At 35.6% G+C, this 21,914-nt stretch overlaps 4 protein-coding genes across 4 annotated transcripts; 2 read left to right on the forward strand and 2 right to left on the reverse strand.

The window, feature by feature from the left end:
* Nucleotides 1-1,176: 1,176 nt before the first annotated feature.
* LOC132049209 (proteasome subunit alpha type-3-like) lies at nucleotides 1,177-6,461 on the forward strand. Its single transcript, XM_059439923.1, has 9 exons — nucleotides 1,177-1,337; nucleotides 1,412-1,495; nucleotides 2,153-2,226; nucleotides 3,633-3,719; nucleotides 3,861-3,945; nucleotides 4,141-4,187; nucleotides 5,207-5,272; nucleotides 5,858-5,948; nucleotides 6,125-6,461. The coding sequence occupies exons 1-9, from the start codon at nucleotides 1,194-1,196 to the stop codon at nucleotides 6,194-6,196; spliced, it is 750 nt and encodes a 249-aa protein (XP_059295906.1). The 5' UTR covers nucleotides 1,177-1,193; the 3' UTR covers nucleotides 6,197-6,461.
* Nucleotides 6,462-9,675: 3,214 nt separating this feature from the next.
* LOC132050744 (uncharacterized) lies at nucleotides 9,676-10,134 on the forward strand. Its single transcript, XM_059442109.1, has one exon. It carries the CDS (start codon nucleotides 9,676-9,678, stop codon nucleotides 10,132-10,134), a length of 459 nt encoding a protein of 152 aa, XP_059298092.1.
* A 787-nt stretch (nucleotides 10,135-10,921) lies between these two features.
* Nucleotides 10,922-17,602, reverse strand: LOC132049210 (uncharacterized). The gene is made up of 2 exons (XM_059439925.1): nucleotides 17,414-17,602; nucleotides 10,922-13,456 (listed from the first exon to the last, which is right to left on the reverse strand). The coding sequence occupies exons 1-2, from the start codon at nucleotides 17,418-17,420 to the stop codon at nucleotides 11,406-11,408; spliced, it is 2,058 nt and encodes a 685-aa protein (XP_059295908.1). The 5' UTR covers nucleotides 17,421-17,602; the 3' UTR covers nucleotides 10,922-11,405.
* A 1,200-nt stretch (nucleotides 17,603-18,802) lies between these two features.
* Nucleotides 18,803-21,337, reverse strand: LOC132049219 (calmodulin). Its single transcript, XM_059439938.1, has 2 exons — nucleotides 21,124-21,337; nucleotides 18,803-19,478 (listed from the first exon to the last, which is right to left on the reverse strand). Exons 1-2 carry the CDS (start codon nucleotides 21,197-21,199, stop codon nucleotides 19,105-19,107), a joined length of 450 nt encoding a protein of 149 aa, XP_059295921.1. The 5' UTR covers nucleotides 21,200-21,337; the 3' UTR covers nucleotides 18,803-19,104.
* Nucleotides 21,338-21,914: the final 577 nt, after the last annotated feature.

The raw sequence follows: 21,914 nt of genomic DNA on the forward strand, positions 1-21,914 counted from the left end.
AGGTCATATCATCGTGACGAAACTCCCCTAAAGCCACTATTACAGCCAGCACAAAATGGGAACAAGTTAAGGTGAATTCTTCTTCGTCTGTTTGATTTGTAGTTATTTATTTATAGGTATCTTATCAAGTTGAGAGTTTTTACTAATTGTGCTTAGAATAATTATCCCACTCACCAAAATGGACCCAAGGATGCATATGTAAGGTTATGCAATCCATATGTGATCTATTAATTCAGGGCAAACCCCGACTCTTGGACATCAGGACCTACATGCCTTTGAAGTGGGAAGTGAAAATGTAGCAGGTATTTTATTTTGTGACAATTGAAGTATTTTGTGTTGTTTGTGGTTAGAGCTTTTATTTTTCCCATGGCGGCATCTTGCATCGAAAATCCCTCTTTGCTTGAAGGCACTGCTATTGATATTTATTTTTCATGTGCTTTTTGATTTAACGGAATTTCTTTTATTAATAATATATACAATAATTTTCAGATTTGGTACATCAATGGCAGTGCAAAGACAATGGTGTCAAAAGAAGACATTATAAACATTATGGAGAATATTGACATTTATATACTGCACATACTTTCCACTCTCACGAGGGGAAAGAAGATTATGCTTATGTTGGTAGATTTGCAATTCAAGGTTCTTGCATCTTTTTATTTACTTAGATAGGTTATTTTGACGAGTGAGCAACAATAGAAAAAGTGTTAGTTATTGTGATTTACTATAATTTTGGAAGCTCTTTCAATTGGACGTTATTAATAATTTCAAGTTTTACTTAACATGAGATTTGAATAGCTTAGAGTTTAAACATGTTTTTATATAGTATTTTTCATGTTTCTTCGTTTTTCTATATGGACTAATTGATATAACATGATCACCTAAAAAAGTTCACGAATATATTTTTATGACCGCGCTTCGTATTGACTAGTTATTAATAATTAATAGAGTTTAGTACATAAATTGACTTGTTTAATTCGTTAGAATCAAATTTAAAAAAAAAAAAAAAAAACCTTAATGATAGAATTATATTCCGTGTTTAATTAATTTTGAGTCTTTCTTTTCAACTCTAGTCTGTCTTGAGACCAAAGAAAACTCTTTTTTTGGTATAATAATTGGGTCATTATAGAGCACCAAAGCACAATCTTTGAGCTCAAGTGAAGGTGTATTAAAGTGAAGAAGAAAGGGAAAGAATGGCTAGTATCGGAACTGGATATGACCTGTCAGTGACTACATTCTCGCCGGACGGCAGAGTATTTCAGATCGAATACGCCGGCAAAGCTGTTGATAACAGTGGTACTGTCGTCGGCATCAAATGCAACGATGGAATCGTCTTGGTTTGTTTCCTACCTTTTTATACATTCCAATCTTTGTTTTCTGTATTAAAGTTAGGGTTTTTACTTTTTAATAGGGAGTGGAGAAGCTAATTGCGTCTAAGATGATGTTGCCTCGATCAAATCGGAGAATTCACTCTGTTCATCGTCATTCCGGCATGGTATGTTTACCTTCACTATAGTATTTATCACACTATGTTATATGGGCTTGGGATAAGTTCATAGTATTTCATTTTGAGGACTTCAATTAGTTTGGGATTCAGCCTAAGTTGATTGATTCCTGATTTTATAATGTCAACTCTGTTCCTTGATTTCATTCTAATACTATCTGATACAAGGAGTGATTTTTAATATTTAAATTAGAGGAGCATTATTTAGGGTTTTCTTAGTTATCTCAAATATCTGACTGCAAAGATGAGAGCTTTATATACGATCAAAAAAGAAAAAAACGAGCTTTATTGCAGTTAGGATATGTCATTTGTCTCTAATAACTATTTATCCAGTTTGTTTTTATCTTCCAATCAATTTGCTCCAAGCTGCATAGCGCTCTTCATCTTCCTTTTTGGTCACTGAGATACTCTATATGCAACCTATTGATCATTCTTGGGCTCTTCTGAGAGAAATGGTTAGGTATCTCCAGTTAATAACAATACCATGAGCTTCTAGTTGATTTCTCTGTTTCACTTTGCTATCTGACAATTTTTTTATCTAGCTGCAAATCTTTTCGTTGGATACTTATGTATTCCTTCATTGCCACTTCCCTGTCATTCTTGAATGGTGATTCACTTTCTCTATACTGCTTTATTGTTTATATACAGGCTGTCGCAGGTTTGGCTGCCGATGGGAGGCAAATTGTTGCCCGAGCTAAGTCCGAAGCTACCCAGTTTGAAAGGTGTGCTTATAGCCACCATGTCTGAGAACAATATAAATATATGTACTTGAATTTTTTTATGCCCTCTGGTTCTCCTGCAATATAGCATTCATAAGAGTACTTATACATTGTGGCCGTGAACAAAATCTGAAGAAATTTAAGTTTATTTCTCGCTCATAATTTTAATACATGAACAGAATTATCATTATGTTACTGAATCACTAGAAGCATATAATGAAATTACACATGAAAGTATTTGATGTGGCTATGGTATCTCAATAGTGTTATTACATTTTCATTCTCAAAAAAATAGTGTTATTACATTGTGACGTCCAATAAGCGTCAAATAAAATAAAAACCTAACGAAGTGTTTGTGCATTGTGTGGTGGCTTTGAATGGTAAAGGTCACTTCTTGGGCAAGCTTTTTGCAGTTTAAGATAAATGGGAAATTTAACTCTTATTCGGAGCCAGCCATATGGTTATTCCAGCCTAGTAATAATAGATAATATTGCAAAAGCAATGTCTTTTTTTAATAACCGTGGTGTTCGGTCTAGCTTGTGCGCACCTCGACTAATTCCACGGGGTACCTGCTACCTCCCACTAGCATACGTTTTGGGTAACTCTATCCCCCAAGACTTAGGCAGATGGGAAGAAATCACCTAGTGTTTTTGCCTCCACTGGGATTTGAACCTGTTGCAAAAGCAGTATCTTACAGCCAGCTAATTAGGCAGGGAAAATAATAGAAGTGAAACTTCTACTTTGGCAGTAAATTTTCTATTTTGGAAGTGTTCCTTTTACTTGTGAGATAAGTAGTGTTTAAGATGGCATTCAGTACTCGTTCCCAAGGTGAGGTTGAGTGGTTGAGGCATAGGAATTAAGTGTAACATCTGGAGATCTCGAAATCCCAGTTACAACACTCAGCACTAGCCCATTTTGCTCAGCCTTAGTGAGCAGATTTAACGGGGACCTGTGCTGGTGGGCTATAGGTAGGTTGTCTTGCGTATTTGTGTGGCCTCTATACTACCATCCTTAAAAAAAGATGGTATTCAGTCTCTTCTGTTGCCATGATTGCAGGAAAAATGAGGGACCACTTGACTACCTCCTTGTTGCTCTACTCATTTTCTAGCAAAAACTCATGTCCACTTGAGCATAATCTATTGTTAACTTCCTTTTCCTAAGAAAATCCTAGAGTTGCAATAGCAGAGACTAACTCGCTGTAAAACAATGGCCATCCTCACAACGTGCTCTTGGCTTTTATGGGATGCTTTGCTATATATTTTATTTGTTAAAAGGTTTTTTAAGTCTCAACTTAAAATTCTGGATAGTGCGGAAAAAAGAACTTTTTTTCTAGACTGTTGTTACGTTGTACCTTACATGATTGTCACCCCTAATTTTGTGTCTCTTGTTGGTGGTTTTGCAATTTGCAGTGTATATGGTGAGCCAATTCCAGTGAAAGAACTTGCAGAACGAGTTGCTAGTTATGTGCATTTATGCACACTGTATTGGTGGCTCAGGTTTGTAGGATTATGTACAGCCGTTTGTATATTGAAGATTTTCTTTTCTGTTTAGTTGCTTTCTGTATGTGTGAAACTTATCAAGAAAAAAAAGAGTATAAAATTGCTATATATGTGAAACTTTTGGTGTACTTGCTACAGGCCTTTCGGATGTGGGGTGATTCTTGGAGGGTATGATAGAGATGGACCTCAACTATACTTGGTTGAGCCTTCTGGTGTCTCCTATGTGAGTTGAACCGTTTTTCCAATTACAAGAGATATTTTCTCCACTGGACTCTGCTCTTAAATTCCCAAACAATTTATGATTTATTTTCTACTTATCCCCAAAAAAATAAAAAATTATGATTCATTTCTTTGCCATGATCTGGTCCTATTACATTTGATTTATTTAATATGTGAATATATTTTGCATTTGTTGTAGAGGTACTTCGGTGCTGCTATTGGAAAGGGCAGGCAAGCTGCTAAAACGTAAGTGTGTAGTTCTCTTCTCGACATCCTAACTTCAAGATTCAAATCTTCATATATTTCTTGTGATGACATATGAAATCTGTATTGCCTGTCAAAATTAAATTACTAATAACTCAAAAATTTGAAAGCGTATTTATATAGTAGTAGGTAATGTAGAATGGTATTCCTACACTTCAACATGAATGGTATAGTACATAGATATTTTTCCTACCATGCAACTTTTTAGGAAGTTGTTCCCTTTGCCCTTTATTTAACTTAGCAGCCAGCTAAAGCGAGGAACATAAATCCTGCATAGTGTGATTATTGGGTCTTTCTTCTCCGTTTCAACTTTGCCAGCAGGTCTGTGGTTTTCAGAAATTAGAAATCCAGCATATTATTGTCAATGACAGCAACTATTTTAGCGTATCAGTTAGAAAAGTTTGGGTTAAAAATATTTGTGAGTATTTGTATAAAGTGTGAGTTACACCAAGTTAGCTATCTAGATCTTGATCTCTATGAGATTTGACTTCTACAAACCAATTGGATGGACTGACTTGTCAACTGCTACAGCAAGGACAGGTTGTCTTATTACTCTTCTTTTTGATGAAGGGTTGTCTTATTACTCTTCTTTTTGATGAAGGGTTGTCTTATTACTCTTCTGTGGCATGAATGTTCAAGAAAGTGATTTCCTCCAACATCTTTTGACTGTGCCATAAGCTTTCACCCAGTAGATTATGAACACGTACTTCCCCCCTTTTTTTTCGTTCAAAACAAGATTAGAAGTATTTGTCTGCATAAAAGACATGCATGTAATCAGTTCCAAAGGGATGACCTAGTGGTTTAGGCATGCGAGTAGTAACCCAGGACAGAGGGAGGAGTACATTATGCAGTCCGAGTCAAGAAGGAAAATGGTGTTAAGGTCATTCAATCAAGTGCTCCCTTATGTATAATCTAACATTTTAATTTGTCATCCCTTTGGCTTGCTTTGCACTAAAGTCTCCTTTTGCTGATGTGACAAAATACTAATGTGATATATGCAGAGAAATTGAGAAGTTGAAGTTATCTGAAATGACCTGTCGACAAGGGGTTATTGAGGTAGCCAAAATGTAAGTAATTGTTCCAATTGAACTTTATCATTCACAATGTATTAACATAACTGATTGTCAAATGATGATTATTTTTTTTGACATTGAGAACTACCTGCAAATCAAGTAGCTTAAGCATGTTTTGTTGCACTTTGAGCTTTTATTCTTATACATTTTTCCAGCAGTTCCACCAATTTAGCTATTATATGAAAATGTGTTGCTGTGATCTATGAATTCGCTATATGCGTGTAATCTTACTTCTGCCCGAGAGGGTATTTGCATCTCTTCTCGTAGTCCGAATGAGATACTTTTGTTTCTGGTAATCAGTGGTTCTTTATAGTTTCAAAGAAATTAGGCATTAATATATGCTTTCAACAAGTTTTCTCAATTGGCATGCTGGCTATACAATAAATTTGTTTGGATACTGCAGTCCATATAAGAGTCATTCTCGGAGATGTTCGACCATCCTAAAAGTTTTCTGCTGATTCCATTGACTACTAGAATTTAACTCTTCAGTGCATCGTTCAAATTTTTCTTTGTTTTAGTACTTTACTGGTATATACTTCCTCTTTCAGTGTTTTGACAATATGTTCTGTTTGCAAGCAGAATTTACGGAGTACATGATGAGGCAAAGGACAAGGCATTTGAACTTGAATTGAGTTGGATATGTGATGAGTCTAACCGCCAACATCAGAAGGTGTAACTCAGGATCCTTCTAAATTGAACTTTCCTTGTAAAATATTCTAGAAAGTCACCTGTTTCCTTTTCTTCTTTCATTCTGCTGGTTTGACTAGACACGGAAGAGTGAGTTTGACTTATATATTATTCTATATATCAAATTTTATTCTAAAATACTCAATTTTTTCTTGGTAGGTTCCTGATAACCTTTTAGAGGAAGCGAAGACTGCAGCTAAAGCTGCACTTGAAGAGATGGATGCAGATTAAGGGTGCAAATAGACCTGCTCTTTCTTTCTTCATGCATCTGGTTATTGAATGATCTATCTTTGCCATGTTAACTGGGATTTTAGCACCACGGCATTGATCACTGCTGATGATGAAAGCTTTTATAGTTTCTTGTAATTCTGAACTGTAAGCTCTACTACTCGAAGTTAAAAAATCCAGAGTAATAGTTTGTATTTCAAATGATGAATTCTGATTTTTGTAAGGCTTGATTTTCGTAAACGGTCTTTGGTCTACAAAGCAGGTTAAAGAAACTGATCTTTTTCGGTTGGATTATATACTTCTTTCCCTCTTCTGATATTGCAAGAGAATGTATATGCAAAACAGATGATGCTAAACATAGAATAGTTTCTTTAGAATCTTACCATTACCGAAGAGTAAAATTCTTCATTCTTGTCATTATTATTTGAAAGCTTGAGTACAAAGGGCGTAAATGATTGGAGTTTATTGAGGACAAGTCACTTACTCTCCCTAGTCTGCATATGAAATTGAGTATGTATTTTCGAATGCAAACCACAAGAGCAGAACAAGAAAGAGAAAAGCAAATAGGAGAAAGGTAAGAGAAAAAAATGCAACGGACGTTAAGATATTGTTTGCCGCTACATACATCATGTTAGTGTTGGAGGTTGCACGTAATCTTCTTGCAGCTGTGGACGCATTTGTCAACTTTTTCTACATCTGCAATAGTCAAAACATATATCATTTTAAAAATCATATTGCACTTTAGGACACAATTGTCTGAAAATTTAGTTTAAGCAATCTTACTTACACCTACAAAATATTCAAATCATTGACACTCCTATGTATATATATTTCTGATCGACTTCATTATTATCATGTCTTGCTTTAGGCATTTGCTATCCTAAATTTACTGGTTCAATTAATTCATATTCACGTCGAGAAGGCTGATCACTAAGGAGTTAAACCGCTTCCTATCAAAATGTATTTGGTTTCTTTTACGAGAAAAAGAAATACGGCATAAAGAAATCTAGATATGCAGCAGACGAGGCACATTATACATACCAACTCCAAATTTTGCACAACGATGAATGGAGCAGCCAAAGTTGCAGTAATGGAGTGAGTCTGGTTGAGTAATTTTGAGAATAAGACATTTAAACAAACACTTTGTAGCACACTCAACTTTTGCTTCTTCATCAAGACAATCCACTAAACACTCTCCATAACAGCTCTTAAAAGAAGCTTCTACTAATTTTTGGCTTGAAAATATCAGCAATATAACCATTAATATAGTGATTGCTTTAGCTCCATTTCTCTTTCCTTCCATTTTTTCGCTTCTAGTTTCTAATGATCCACCAACACAATATAGTCTTTCTATTTATAATAATTGGAATTTTATAACTTCATTTCTTCATGATAAACAGAAGTAAATAGGTATACCAAACACTTTTTCAGTCACAATAAATGAATTAAAGGTGAATTTACTTTCCCTGGCTGTTGGATTGAAAAATCAGATTGCCTCTTATCTGTGTTTCCCCACTCCCACACTTTTATTTTAATATTGAGGTACAATAATCACTTTTTAATTTTATAGGAGAAATAGTATCCATAAAAGGGGTCAATATGAGAAGATATTAACACTACTTGTTGAATAATTAACTTGGTATAATTTAGTGTATATAACAAATTTAAAGTGATTAAGTTAAAACATCGAAGCACTCATGATTTAATTAAAAAAGATTAGAATACCCTTTTATTCCATTATACGATCATAAGTGGTCTTTAACTATCAAATTCCCTCACATAATGATTGTATTAAGATCTTTTTGTGTCAGCTTGTAGCCAATTCAAATGAGGCATAAATGAAGAACCAATATTGTCTCCCATCCCTTAGATTAGCCTGTCAGGCTGTCACACTTCCCAACAGGTCTCATGCCAATTTCTACGAAAATTTGATGTATAAATGTTAAACGAATTTATCTACTTGCTTTTTCCTTGAATTATACAAAAGAGAGATTTTGCTTTTGTTATGTTTGAACATAAACTTTATTTCACTTGAAGTATACATTTAAACCGGTACATCTACTCAAATATTGAACTTGAAAATACTCATGACTAACTACTACTACTATATATTGCAAATATCGAAGTTCAATATTTCTTGTTTCTTGTCCCAGTTGTGTCATGAACAATATATATATAGCCATACGCCAAAATCTATTACCACTATATACTCATCTTCATGTACAGATCGATGTTGAAATCGAGCTTGAGCTTTGAGACGATTGAGTACTTAACCGGTGTACCTTCGGGAGCATCCGATAAATTGGAACGATACAAAAAAGATTAGCATGATATTAGATAGAAGTATAATTGTGTTGTAGAGAATTAGAGGCATATCACGACTTAAATGCTTATGAGTCGAGTTGATTTCATGAGTAATTGAGCTGATATGATCGATCGTTGGATGTGAACATGTGTCTATATATATATATATATATATATATATATATATGCTAAGACTACTGTTGTCCCATTCTATGTGCCAGCGATGACCCAGTTTTGGGTTGTCCAACTTTGAGAATGCATATGCAGACACCTTAACTCGTTTTCACTGTGTAAGTTGAACACTCCAACTTACAAAATGATCATCTTCACACCTCCAAATTTGTGTGCCACGTCAAAGATGGGTGTCCATGAGACACATTAAAGACAAGTTGAGGTGTCTATATGTGCACTCGCAAAGTTGGATTGCTCAGTTGCCAACTGAGGCCAAATTTGAGTGGTTGTTTATGTATTGTGCCTATTTTTTATTCTCATAACAATAACAAACATGACTAGAAATATTATTAAATCCTAGCTATATATTGTCTTGCGGGAAATGGGGGTATGGGATGAGAAAGCCGTATGATTGTTCATTGGAATGCTGCATGCATATCTTCGTGAGAGTCTGCCATTTTCCTGGTTATCAGCAACTGAATTTGACTTTAAAATTCATCATGTAACAAAATTAGCAATTTGGGAAACTTGACCACAAATGCAACAATAAAGCAGAGAAGAACATACTTAATATATACCACATCCAATCTAATTTATTGGGTTTAAAATGTATTACTTATACTTATTTAATGAGTCAATTCCTTTAACACATATACATGATCTAAACCAAAGTTACTGGACCATGATGAACCCATAGCTAATTCACTAAATCCTCCTGTGAGAGCTAACATTATAAGCACTTGTAATTCTGGACCTCTTCCATCACCTTACAAATTTAGAGAAAAAAAACAAAAAGGTGGTTTCTGAAAACAAGGGTACGGTTAATATACCTCTTTTTATATTCCTCTATTCATTATCCACTCCATAAATTAATGCCATCATGCAACTATTTTATTTATCAAGAAAAAAACGGTGCAAACCCTATAAATAGTGTAGTCTTGTAACCAAACTAACACAACCACCTTTAGCAATAACCCCCCCCCCCCCCCCCCCCCCCAAAAAACTCCATGGCATACAAGTTAACAGCCCTTTTTCTACTTACACTTTTCCTCATTTCCACAACTACTCCATTAGCCCATGGAGTTCTCATCAATGGCCAAAAACTTTTTGGGCTTAATATACATGGGAGTGTATTTTGTTCAACAACAGGGAATCCACCAGGCCCAGGTATTGCTGGAATAAATGTTAGAATTTCATGCAATGGTGGTAAAACAAGCCTAGCCCAAGTGTTAACTGATGCTAATGGCTTCTTTCAAGTTGTACTCACTGCATTGGATGGCATACTGTTTGATCTAAATTCAACACCATGTGAAGTGTTTGTTGATACTCCAATTGCTAACTGTGGAGTTGATTTACCAAAAGGAGTACTAAGGGCACCGATTAGCATTGTTGGTAACCTTATTCAAACTTTGCTTGGACTTATTGCTGACACTACTTGTGGACCATTTCAGTACATTAAAATCTAAGCAATCGTGTTACGTACTATATATAGTCTGATTCTATAAAAAAAGAATCGCCTAATATGTAATGGCGTGTGTCTGTCTTGTAGTACTATTTATGTGTCGAATAATGATTTGTACGTCTAGCGCCTTTCGATTGGGGTGCGTCCTGAGGGTTTGGTTATTAGACCTAAGCTTCTATAATGTTGTAATATTAAGGACATGAATCTGATAGTTCAAATTATACAAGTAGAAGACTGTTATTATTCATGTTTCTCTCCTAAGTTTATGTGGTTCTCACTCATTTAAATCATTTTGGAATGTTCGCTTGATCAATGGTGTCAATTGTCATCATGGAAGAACCATCATGGAAGTGTTCTTATGAATATTACGTTGTCCCGAATTTAATCCGTCAGGTTGGAACAAATTGAGAGGAAAGCAAAATGATATGGTTTTAAAATAATATTTAACTAATTATGAAACGGTTGTGATTTCAAATAACTGGAAAACAGCAAGAATAATATTGCATGAAATAAAGATTAAATTTAGTGATTTTGTGGTTAGAAAATAAGTTTAATGATTTTATTGCAATTACACCAAATTATTGCTGAAGAGTGACTTTCACTTGCTTGTTGCAAAAAAAAAAAAAAAGTTTCACTTGGTGGGAGATCAGAAGAAATCTAGTACTGCAAAATTGAGGTATAAACGGTTTCTAGCTTGTTGTTTAATGCATGAAGTCCCACTAACCGATCAAGTCATCCAAACGATATATATAGATAATCCTCCGTACGAAGAAATTACTGAATAAGCAGAATAATTCAACTAGACCAGGAATATTCATGAAGCACAGAAATTGATATTCCATGTACAAATGTAGGGGATAATATACTGAACAGTGTCCTACTCCTAAAAGTCCTGTAAAAGTAAACAATCACACATCTCACTCGGGGAAATCTCGACAGTTGCTGTCTTTACAACAAATAATCACATTTAACTGAAAAGCCAAAAAAAAAAAAAAAAAACATCTCCGTTACAACTGTTCACATATGCAAAAGCTAATGATGTGCAGGGGCATTATGCAGGGATGAATTTACCATTAACTGTTAAATTTCCACAAAGATGCAGGAAGCATAGGTTGATTTACTATTCAAGCTGGTAAATGCCAACGCAAATTTCTCGATCGGCTTTGAGGACCTTTTTTGATAAGATAAGTAAATATTATTAAGGCTCCTGAAAGGCTGTCGAGAGCCACAAAGTATTCGTGCTGCAAGGCTTCCATGAGCTGAAAAACAAACTCTCTAACTCGAGGTAACAATCTGCTTTCCATGATCTTCCTGAGGAAAATGTCTCTTCAACCTTGTGAGCCAGATATCAAAGTTTATAGGATAGGGTGTTCCACAAAGGCTGTCAACATAATCTGCGAATGCTTTCAAGACTGCAGAAATATCTCCTAGCTTCTGTTGGATCAACCTTTTTGACCAAGAGGTTTCCCTCCACTGCAATGCCCCTTCAACCGAATCCAAATTGGGCATGTGACTTCCAGAAGAGAAGTAAAGCATATACACTAGACTCTCTGCATCAGACGCTGAGCAAAGTTTCCCTTCTTGAAGGGCATAGGTAGAGGAGAAGTGTAAATTCATTGCAGGACGATCCCTCTCTTCTAAAATAGCATGTCCCCAACCAATGAGAACGAAATAAGGCTGCCTAACACCAGAATTAACAAAAATAACATTCTCAGGCCTGATATCGCCATGCCGAATGCCAGCTGAGGCAACTGCAGAAAGGGCAGATAAGCAGTCATGGCAACACCTAATAGCCTCGTCAGTACCAAATTGGCCAAATCTCACCATATCAGCAACTGTTCTGCCCACTGGACTAGTCACTAAAACAGGGGTCCCACATTGACCAGGGTGAATTATCCGGCCAGATGCATTTAATTGAGGTAGATACTTGCTAGACAATCCCTTTTGGTTCATAACACCCAATACTTTTGTCTGCCTCTGAACTTGATACCACAGCTTCATATCTTCCCACGCTGGTTCCAGCTGAGAAGGATGTGAACCAACATACAAAAATGAAGTCGTACCTGGATCTTCAACAGAAGATGCAATATAATACGGAATCTCTCCATCTGTTAGGACTTCATTTATCTGATAATCCCTCTTCCAGTTTGAATCTTCTATCAGCACAATAGAACCGACTTCCAGCTTCATGGACTTTTCAGGTTCTAACCTGAAGGATTCTTCATGTACTTCAACAATTTCAGGTGAAGCACTACGCTGCTGGAAGCGAAATAAACCATTTCCATTCACCCAGCTATCCCCCAAGTGTCTTTCAATCCTCCTTTCCTGAAGACGAGCGCTGTGGTCAGCAGCCAAATCTTCAACCGAATTCTTTGACATTCCAGCATATTGTGTGATCGAGTGGAAGGTTGCATAAAGTGCCTGTAAAGCCCCGATATCCCCCCAATTAGCATTTCCAAGGTTGTTCCAGATCCTATCGATGGGAGAAATGGTAATTAAAGCATTATTCTTTATCCATTCAGCAGCACAACCATACACATCATTCAAATCCATTTCCAACTTGCTTATATCTCCTTCAACTTTCAGGACCCCACCGTATTGAGTGTCAACTAAAAGAACAAAAACTGAATTCAAACTGAGAGGAATATTGGATCTGCTGATACTTCTCGCAAGCAATACTCTTACAGCAAAAAACAAAGCTTCACCTAAAATTGAAAGAGAAGGTTTACAGTCATTCTCTACTGTAGCAAGGTTTCCAATATCAGACCTTAGAATAGCAAGTTCCAGAATATCATCCCACTTCCCTTGTGGATGCCTTGGGTTCTTTAGCATTACAGCTGCGGCACAAAGACCTCTAAGTTTCCCTTTTGAAATGGCTTTCTCAGCCGGATAGAATCTCAGGTTTGAATTATAGACACAAGAAACATAGAAAGGCAAAGTTTCATCCTGACCCCAAAATGCCTCCCACAAACCTTTCACACTTGCATGTAAAAAATCTTCCAGAGCAAGATAACCAGTTGCTTCAACAGCGCCAGAAGTTGAGGCATAAATAGCACTGGGCATACGAATCAGCTGCTGAAAAGGAACTCCTCCCAAAGCATAATCAAACTTTTGAAGATCTATCAACTCAAAAGGGACATCAAACGAGGGTTCATTACGAGTTGAATTTTCTGTTGTTTCTTCATACCACGTTTTGAGGTTTTCGGTCAGACTTTCACTATCTACAAACCTATGGAGAAACTCTTTGCGATCTTGAACCCTTCCACCTGAAGATATACTGGATTTTTTTGCACCAGATTCCACAGATTCCCGGTCTGGAGATCGACCTGTAGTGCCAGATAAGGAGAAAAACTGAACCATTAGATGTGTTCCAGGAATTCCTACCCCTGTGCTTCCTTACAAAACGTAAATAAAAATTGCTGCACCAAGAAAATGAAAGTTCAAAGTCCACCAAAAAAGAAACCAAGCCACTCAAGGGGGAATCAATGAATTTCTTTTGCATCTCAAAAAGAATACATTAGGGAGGGATATTATGCCACAAATACTAGCAGCATCTAAATCAGAATATCAATGGACTAGTGGTGCCTAGCACATATTATCGCTGTTAGTTTCTTCATCACCTAAAAATGATATTTCAAACTCAGCGACCCTTTTATGATAGCTAATTTGCTACAGCCACAAATGACTGTATTTAAGTAGGTCTGTTTATGCGGCTCTAAGGGAGATGGTAGTCTAACATCCTCGTTTATATACCATATTCATGTTCTTCATTACATTTATAGTTCCCCGACCAATTTGAAGATTTGTAGTCATCTCAGACGACTTGATTCATATCCATGAAAAGAAATAAGCTAGCGCTTCCAATTTTTCCACCCATAATAATATTTATGTATTGCAATTTACACCAGAACTATACATATGATAAGTGATATACACAGAGGTTTCTATCATAGGTTCAGGGAGCTAACAAAATCCAAAAACTGATTAATGATTTAAGGTTATTTAAACAAGACAAATTGCTCCAGCAAACAAGATTGAGTAGACATTTAGCTTTCAGAGAGTGACTTGAAGTTGAAACTCCATCAAAACATCTGCAATTTTCTCTCTGTCGAAACACCAAAAATCTTGCACCAACTCCTTAAGTACTATACACAGTTAAGACGAGTCAAAAACAGAATAAATTGGATAGTTTCTGAGGAAGGTATTAGTCATACCGGATGCATTTTTCTGAGGTATATTGGTCAAAATTTTACCTTAATAACACCACAATGAAAATGCTGATGCATCAACTTTATGAGGAGTGTAAGAAAGAAAAATCATTATAAGACTAAGACATGCAAAACTGTCATCAAGAAAATTCATTATAAAACGTGCACAAAGTATTAAAATGTTAATATAATTCAAAAAAGTCATCTTTGTCCTAAAATTTGGCAACCAAGAGACCATACAGCTGAAGAACGTATAGAACAAGATTAAATTTGATTCTCACAACGGCAAAAAAAATCTTCTTTTCCACAAAACAGATACTTCTAAAAATCACTATCCATGTCCTCAAAATTAAGAAACATAATTATTGTACCTCAAAATTTAGTTAATCAAAGGCAGGGTGTGAGAAATTAGGTTTAAACGGGAGGTTTGGACATTCATGATGCGGCTTCTTACCATAAACTAATCAACTAAGTAAATAGCAGTCATGAATTATAAGTCATAACTATCCATGTTACTCAGTAAATTTTCACTTTTAACCAATAGTGTACGCAGGATTTTTCGTAAGCGGTGTCGAAATTTAATTACTAATATGAAGGTACTAGATCATTATGCTATTAACTAACGAGACAAACATTTCAAGAGGTTTCATACACTCAGAGGCGGACCCGCATGTAGTGTTCCGAGTGCTCGAGCACCCATTAACCCGGACGCGGACTATATGTTTCTGTATAGAAATTTCTTAAAATTTGGATATATATACTAAATAGCACCCATCAACCAAAAGCCAGGGTGGGTGCTTTGGTTGAGAGCTGGAGTTGAAGGGGCAGGGTTGGCGAAGGTCACGGTTCGAATCCAGGTGACACAAGTTTAAGATCTCCCGTTCTCTTTTTATTACTTGACTTTCCCTTCTTTTCTCCCTACAGCTTGTTTAGTATATATATTCTTCTTCTTCTTCTTCCTCTTTTTTTTTTTTGGTTTTTTTGTTTTTTACTTTCTTTGTTCACTTTTCGTTTAGTTTTTAACTTATTATTTTTATGTTTTTTCATTAATTTTCTTTTAATTATTGCGTTCAAATAGTTTTGTTCTTATATTGTATGATCGGTAGATAACTTTACATTAACGGGAGGTCAGCACCCACGACCTTAAAATTTTGGATCCGCCACTGCATACACTGCTACTTCAAATTACAATAAGAATAGTATCACTTTTTCTGCCCCAAAAGACCCTTTGTTTGTTTCTTACGCATGGGAGGTCTGCTTTTCGAATTTCTCATTTTTCAGAAACAAAAAGGCTAATTAAGTGGCATAATACTTATCTTGATGGGTTCAATCCCGTCATTCACTAGATAAACACAACTTTTCACCAGCGAACTAAGAAATGGAGTCTGTCAATCGGTGTCACTTCTTTTTATCTTTTCGGATATCATTTTTGGTACAGCTATTTACTAAAATTTCTGGACGAAACGGTGTCGGATGACTTCGCCCTACGTGCATCTGCCCCTGCTTTTGACTTTTACCTGAAGTCAAATAACACCTATCCTGACCTAAAAATCCAAGATTTCTTTTGGTAATAAAGATACTAATATTATTATTCCACTCGTTTTAATTTATGTGACATAATTTGACTCGGCACGGAGTTTAAGTTAAAAAGGGAGACTTTTAAATCTTGTGGTTTCTAACATGCCATAACATTTGTGTGGTTATAAGACTTTTGAAAATTGTGGTAACATTTATGTGACTATAAAAGCTTCTCATTATGGGTAAAATGAAAAGTTTATAATTAGGTGTTTCCAAAAATAGGAATGTGTCATTTTTTGGAACAAACTAATAAGGAAATAGTGTCACCGAAACTGGAACCACGAGAGTACTAATAACTGGTAATACAAGAGTTTATCTTTGAAGAGTACATAGTATTCCTACAGTCTTCTTAAGAATCCAAGTTTCACTCTTAGAAAAGGGGAGAAAAAGGAATAATGCTTCAGTATGCAGAAGTGCAATTGATCTTAGCTAGGAGGCCGAGAAAGGTATATTTATTGGACAAATAGAAGAACATGGACAAGTATAAGATAAGCCAGCTAGAATACGTGCATCTCATGACCCATGGCATCTATCTTGAAAGAAGCGGCATAATTTCACAAAAATTATATTGTTTTTGTCAATTCCTTATTATAGTTATCATCTTGAGCTGCATTTTTTAGCCTTTGTTTCGTTTTGTAAATCCCAACAGATTCGGCATTTTTTTCTGCTTTTCACCTTTGATAACACTGATTCAGTAAGAGCTTTTTCTCTTCTTCACTCTCATGTTTACAGTTACTACCGCTTTCTGATGTGACTCAGCAAAGAAGGGAGGGAAATATATACAAAGAAAGCTTCAAGCTTCAAATTCTCAAACATTAAACATCTAACTAAGTAGGACTACTTAGACGTTCTTCCGATTTAGTACTTTTATTCCCTATGTAACTCATAAGGACATCTAGTCCTCAGCCACTTTCCATTTCCTCATCAGCCATATTATATTTTTTCTATTGATGACAAGGGAACCCGCTCTCCTGTGCAATAGCCCGCAAACCACACAGCCGTCAGCCATATTATATAGATACTGATTGCTGAGAATTTGTATGGAAGACTTGTTCCATTATCATTTTGATTTTTATTGTTTTTTCTGGTATTTGAAGAGAAATAAAGTTTGTGTTTTTCATTAGTATCAAGGAATTTAGAAAACCAATAGTTGCAGCAAATGAAATATATACGAATCACCCTGATGTTGGGGCTGCTTGAACTCCAAAGAAAATACAAGTGCAAGATCATCTTCTCTTTCCCTTTTTATTCGAAAAAGACCATAAGAAAGCAAAAAATACAAACATAAAGAGTGGAACTTTAATGCAAGGATCATAGCAAATTTTGCTTACTAAAAAGATCAAAGAATTCAGCAACCCATTAACCAAAACAAAATCAGCTGTTAATCCCTTAACCGCTATGTGTTAAATTCAGTACAAAAAAGTCAAAGGTCAAAGGAGTGGCCCAAATCTCTAGGGTTTTACAGAGAAAATAAAGGAGAAAAAGAAAGATTTATACCTTCCATTTCCGAGAAAAAATCGAAAAATTGAAGTGAAAATTGGCGTTCAGATCTTCAGGTTATAGCTCCGCAAATACAAACTCTCTCATCTCATCAATTCTTCCAACTTTCTCTCTCTAAACAAACAAACAAACACGCGCGTGCACTCCCTCTCTCTCTCTTATTGCCTCGGTGTTGTCTCACCATAATATAAAATTAAAATTTAATATTATTCGTTTTTATTATTTCTAGGTACATAAAATTCTTTTTGTTTATATTTATATTTATTTTCCTTGTAAGAAGAGACAATGATTATGGGAAGCCGGCAGGGGCGAATTTTTGGTATCATTTCATCAGTTTGTGACTTGTCAAGATTTTCAAAATTTTGACTAATCATGACTACTTGTCTCTGGACAATATTTATGTGTCCTTTACTTAAGCTTCTATACTTTTTGTCTTCTACAATCTACACGTCAAAAGTTAAAATAACATTATTTTCGTCCTTTTAAAAAAAAAAATCGACTTTTGATGGAAAAAAAATGAGAATTTATTTTAACCAAAGTCCATCCGAATATAAGTAATTTTGAATTTCGGGTGTAATAATCTGCTAAAAGCTCCCCTTCTCCTATACTTCATTGGAATAGACCCATTTATGTGCAAAAGTATACCTTCGACCTAAAATCATGGGTTAGGATGTATATAAAGATATACCATTTCAGGTAAAAACTTATTCACAAAAATAATAATAACTCACCACTCAATCGATTAAAGAGGAAATAGAAAGCACCAATTGAAGTCTCTGAATGCGTTTAAATGCTTTATTTAGTTGTTTCTATGTAAGATAAGATACAGGATCAAAAAGAATTTATTGAATAAGCTTCCTGGCGAAAAGGTTCAATGAAAGTGTGGTGGGAAAGGAAAACGCTTTTGAGCATCAAGATTTTCTTTTGATTGAAAAAAGAAGGCCGAGAATAGCCTATAGTACGTCTCATCATAAGGGAGCACACTTCTTTTACCATCATAGAATGAATGTCGAGCCATGTATTTATATCAAATCAGTAAATGCAAGAGATATGTACATTTCTTTTATAGGTGTAGACATTTATAGAAGATAAACCATAGTTAAGTGATATGTATTCTTTGCTGACGAACACCACCCCCCCCCCCGCCCCTCGCCCCCACCAAGCTGAAGAGGTCACTCTGCGTAGATATGGTTCTGCTTTCTCCTCCCAGAAATTAATTTGGCCTCCTACGCCACTCTCCTTAATACTAACACACACCAATGCTCCCAAAAAGCGCAACCTTAATGATAAATAGTATCAAAACTAATGCAAAAGCAACTGAGGATTTTTACAAATTTTTGCCTCAAAAAGTATGCATCTATTTCACAAATGCAAGGTACAAGAAGCTATTAGAACTGCGTTCATCAATAAATAAATAAAAAGTTACAGTCACCATAGACTTAGTTCAATAAGACCCCAAAACACGGGGAACTTACCAGCTAAGGTACAAGACTAGAGAAGACACATACAACAAAATACGAGAAACAAAGTGATTCAACCACCGAACAATAAAGCATTACATTCATCCAAGGTACAACCTATTCGGATAAAACTGTTAAAAAGAAACCATTATCCTAAGCTGGCCCAGTTTGATGAATGTTTGGTCCTTTTTCACATATTTAAAAAAGGCAAACTTCAGAAGAGGGAAATCACTTGGCCATCATGACCTTAACAAACTCATCATAGTTAATTTGTCCATCACCATCGACATCGGCCTCCCTGATCATTTCATCAACTTCTTCATCAGTAAGCTTCTCGCCAAGGTTTGTCATCACATGACGGAGCTCAGCAGCAGAGATGAACCCATTCTGGTCCTTGTCAAACACTCTGAATGCCTCCTTCAGCTCCTCCTCCGAGTCTGTATCCTTCATCTTCCTGGCCATGAGGTTCAAGAACTCGGGGAAGTCGATGGTTCCATTACCATCAGCATCCACTTCATTTATCATGTCCTGGAGCTCAGCTTCAGTGGGGTTCTGTCCCAACGACCTCATCACAGTCCCAAGCTCCTTAGTTGTAATGCAACCTATTCAAAACTTCACTATTAGCGTGCTAGACTAAGGATCAAACAACACATGAGTCTGACTGCATTTTCCTTTTCAGTTCATATGTATAAAAGAAACCAAACTGTAAAGTTAACCACACGAGACAACTCAGAAGGTAACATCTGCATGGTGGTGGTGGTAAGGATGGGGGGCTAAACCTATGTTACTCGGACGCTCCAAAAATATTTGCCGTACTCGTCTGGGATCCGACAAAATGCACTACTTTTGGAGGATCGGACACGCACCCATTGATATTTTTGAAGAGTTCAAGCAACACAGGACTAAACAGAAATTCAACTGTACAAATCTCAGTCCCTTCCAAGGGCGTCCGTATTATGCCAAAGTCTAGAAGACACATCTCACTTCATATGCTATCTCCCAAGGTCAATGGTAACAGTCTGGTAAGTATTTAAATCAAAAAGCACAAAGAAGTGCCATAATAGGAGTCCAAACAAAATACATGAATCATTTAAGATATTTCATCTTTCTGCTACACATTATTTCAATACATTTTTATAGCAACATCGTTTGCACACATCGAATACAAGATCCAAAACTGTTGCAAAAGCAAAGCCAGTTCTGAAGTGGTAACTAGAAAAAAAAAAAATCAATACATGTAAGTTGTAAAAGCTGGTACTCCAAATGAAACACCATCATGTAAATTTACAAACAATAGCTCTTCCTTAAACCAGGATATTTTTCAAACCTCCACTTCATTCACTGTGAAAGAGAATGATGTTGGGCCTAACTCAATCCTAAAAGCTGGCTCATGAGAGTGAGGATTACCCAACACCATATAAAGAGACCTTCCCATCCCAAATGACCCAATGCGGGACTCAACAGCTCCTACACACCCAGGACAGGACATCTGGAGCGTGGACAAATTAACATCGGGTGGACAATGATTATGATTGGTTATTTTGGGAAAAAACATGGAGTACTAAAACAATCCAGTTTATATTTCTTAGGAAAGTTGACGTCATCAAATTTTTAGACCATTATTTGCAGCAACTTATATCAGACGGATGATGATTTCACAAAGGAAATTTTCTTTATTAAAGTACAAAAGCACAAGTACCATTTTAAATGCTTACAACTAACACAGGATCTGCGTGGAATCTGCTATACACAGCTATAACAAAGACAGAACCTATAACTACTACTTAGGAAAAGTTGATATCACAACAAGACTAGCTATAAAAACAGAAAACTTTGGCCCATAACCAAAACAAGCAAGAACGACAACACAAGGTCAAAGATTCAACCTTTTTTAAATAAGGCCAAAGATTGAACATCAAAAGGGTATCTTTTTCATATTTCCGACTAATTGCACAAAATAATCCTGTGATTTGCATTTTTAGACATGTCAAAAAACAAATATCTCCAATAGTTGTTAGCTGATAAAATATGGCACCAAAATTCAACAAAAAACATATAGTTTCCATTTTCTCTAATAGGTTGCTTTCTCAAGGGACAAATGAATCAATTATTACACAACCGAGGTAGACCAAATCGACAAAATCTCAGGTTCAATGAAATGTAAAAAGCAAACGGAGAGTAAGTTAAAGTGAAGAAAGGCAGATCTGGAAAGATATTATAAATAAAAAAGAAGAGAAAGTGAGAAACCATCTCCGTCCTTGTCGAATAGGCTGAAAGCCTCCTTAAACTCAGAGATCTGATCATCGGTTAGTTGATCTGCCATTGAATGAAAGAGATGGAGAAGACGAAGAAGAAGATTCTAGAATTCAGAGAAAAATATAAAAGGATGGGGTGGGGTGGGGTTGTTTTAAGCTTAGCTTCTCACCTCTTTGATTTCAGGGAAAAGAGAAGAAATGCTGTCTTTATAATCAATAGACTTTTCAATGCCTCAAATATAATAATACCCTCTACATTTCTCCTACTTTCCCGCTTTACCCTCCGCTTCTCCTCTTTTTCAAACTTACTAATAATATATACATACCCTCTCTATTTATTTTTCTCATTTATATATGTTATGGTTGTTAACCTCATTTACATATAATTCTTAACAAGTACCTCTTGTGTTCTATTTTAACATGTTATAATTTGAAGCTTATGAGTTTGAAATTTTAACTTTTTTAAGAAATTAATTATTTATACATATTAAATTAATTTCTTGAAACTAATACAAGGCTCGAACCAAAATAATTAGGTTCTATCGAACTTGAAGGCGTATAAATAGTGATATACAAGAGAGACACATTGTTGCCATCAGATCGTAAATCTGTATCTCTTTTGCCAATAACTTTTTTTTATTCGGTGTTCGATACTTGTTTTGATTAATCTAAATTTACATAAAAGAATGTTCACTTTAAGAATTAAAGCTCTTTCTAATTTAAAAACTAGAGTTATTAAATTAGGTATAAATTTACTCGCACGAAATATTTACGTCAAGTTAA

Source organism: Lycium ferocissimum, chromosome 3 (assembly GCF_029784015.1).
Source record: "Lycium ferocissimum isolate CSIRO_LF1 chromosome 3, AGI_CSIRO_Lferr_CH_V1, whole genome shotgun sequence".
Classification (NCBI taxonomy): Eukaryota; Viridiplantae; Streptophyta; class Magnoliopsida; order Solanales; family Solanaceae; genus Lycium; species Lycium ferocissimum.

What these genes read in the sequence shown, in the direction of transcription:
- LOC132049209 (XM_059439923.1), top strand. Translation starts at nt 1,194, where the DNA reads ATGGCTAGTATCGGAACTGGATATGACCTGTCAGTGACTACATTCTCG. An exon ending in GCAACGATGGAATCGTCTTG is followed by an intron (nt 1,338 to 1,411) that starts GTTTGTTTCCTA and finishes ACTTTTTAATAG; the next exon opens with GGAGTGGAGAAGCTAATTGC. An exon ending in GGCAGGCAAGCTGCTAAAAC is followed by an intron (nt 4,188 to 5,206) that starts GTAAGTGTGTAG and finishes TGATATATGCAG; the next exon opens with AGAAATTGAGAAGTTGAAGT.
- LOC132050744 (XM_059442109.1), top strand. Translation starts at nt 9,676, where the DNA reads ATGGCATACAAGTTAACAGCCCTTTTTCTACTTACACTTTTCCTCATT.
- LOC132049219 (XM_059439938.1), bottom strand. Translation starts at nt 21,199, where the DNA reads ATGGCAGATCAACTAACCGATGATCAGATCTCTGAGTTTAAGGAGGCT. An exon ending in ATTCGACAAGGACGGAGATG is followed by an intron (nt 19,479 to 21,123) that starts GTTTCTCACTTT and finishes AGTTTTGAATAG; the next exon opens with GTTGCATTACAACTAAGGAG.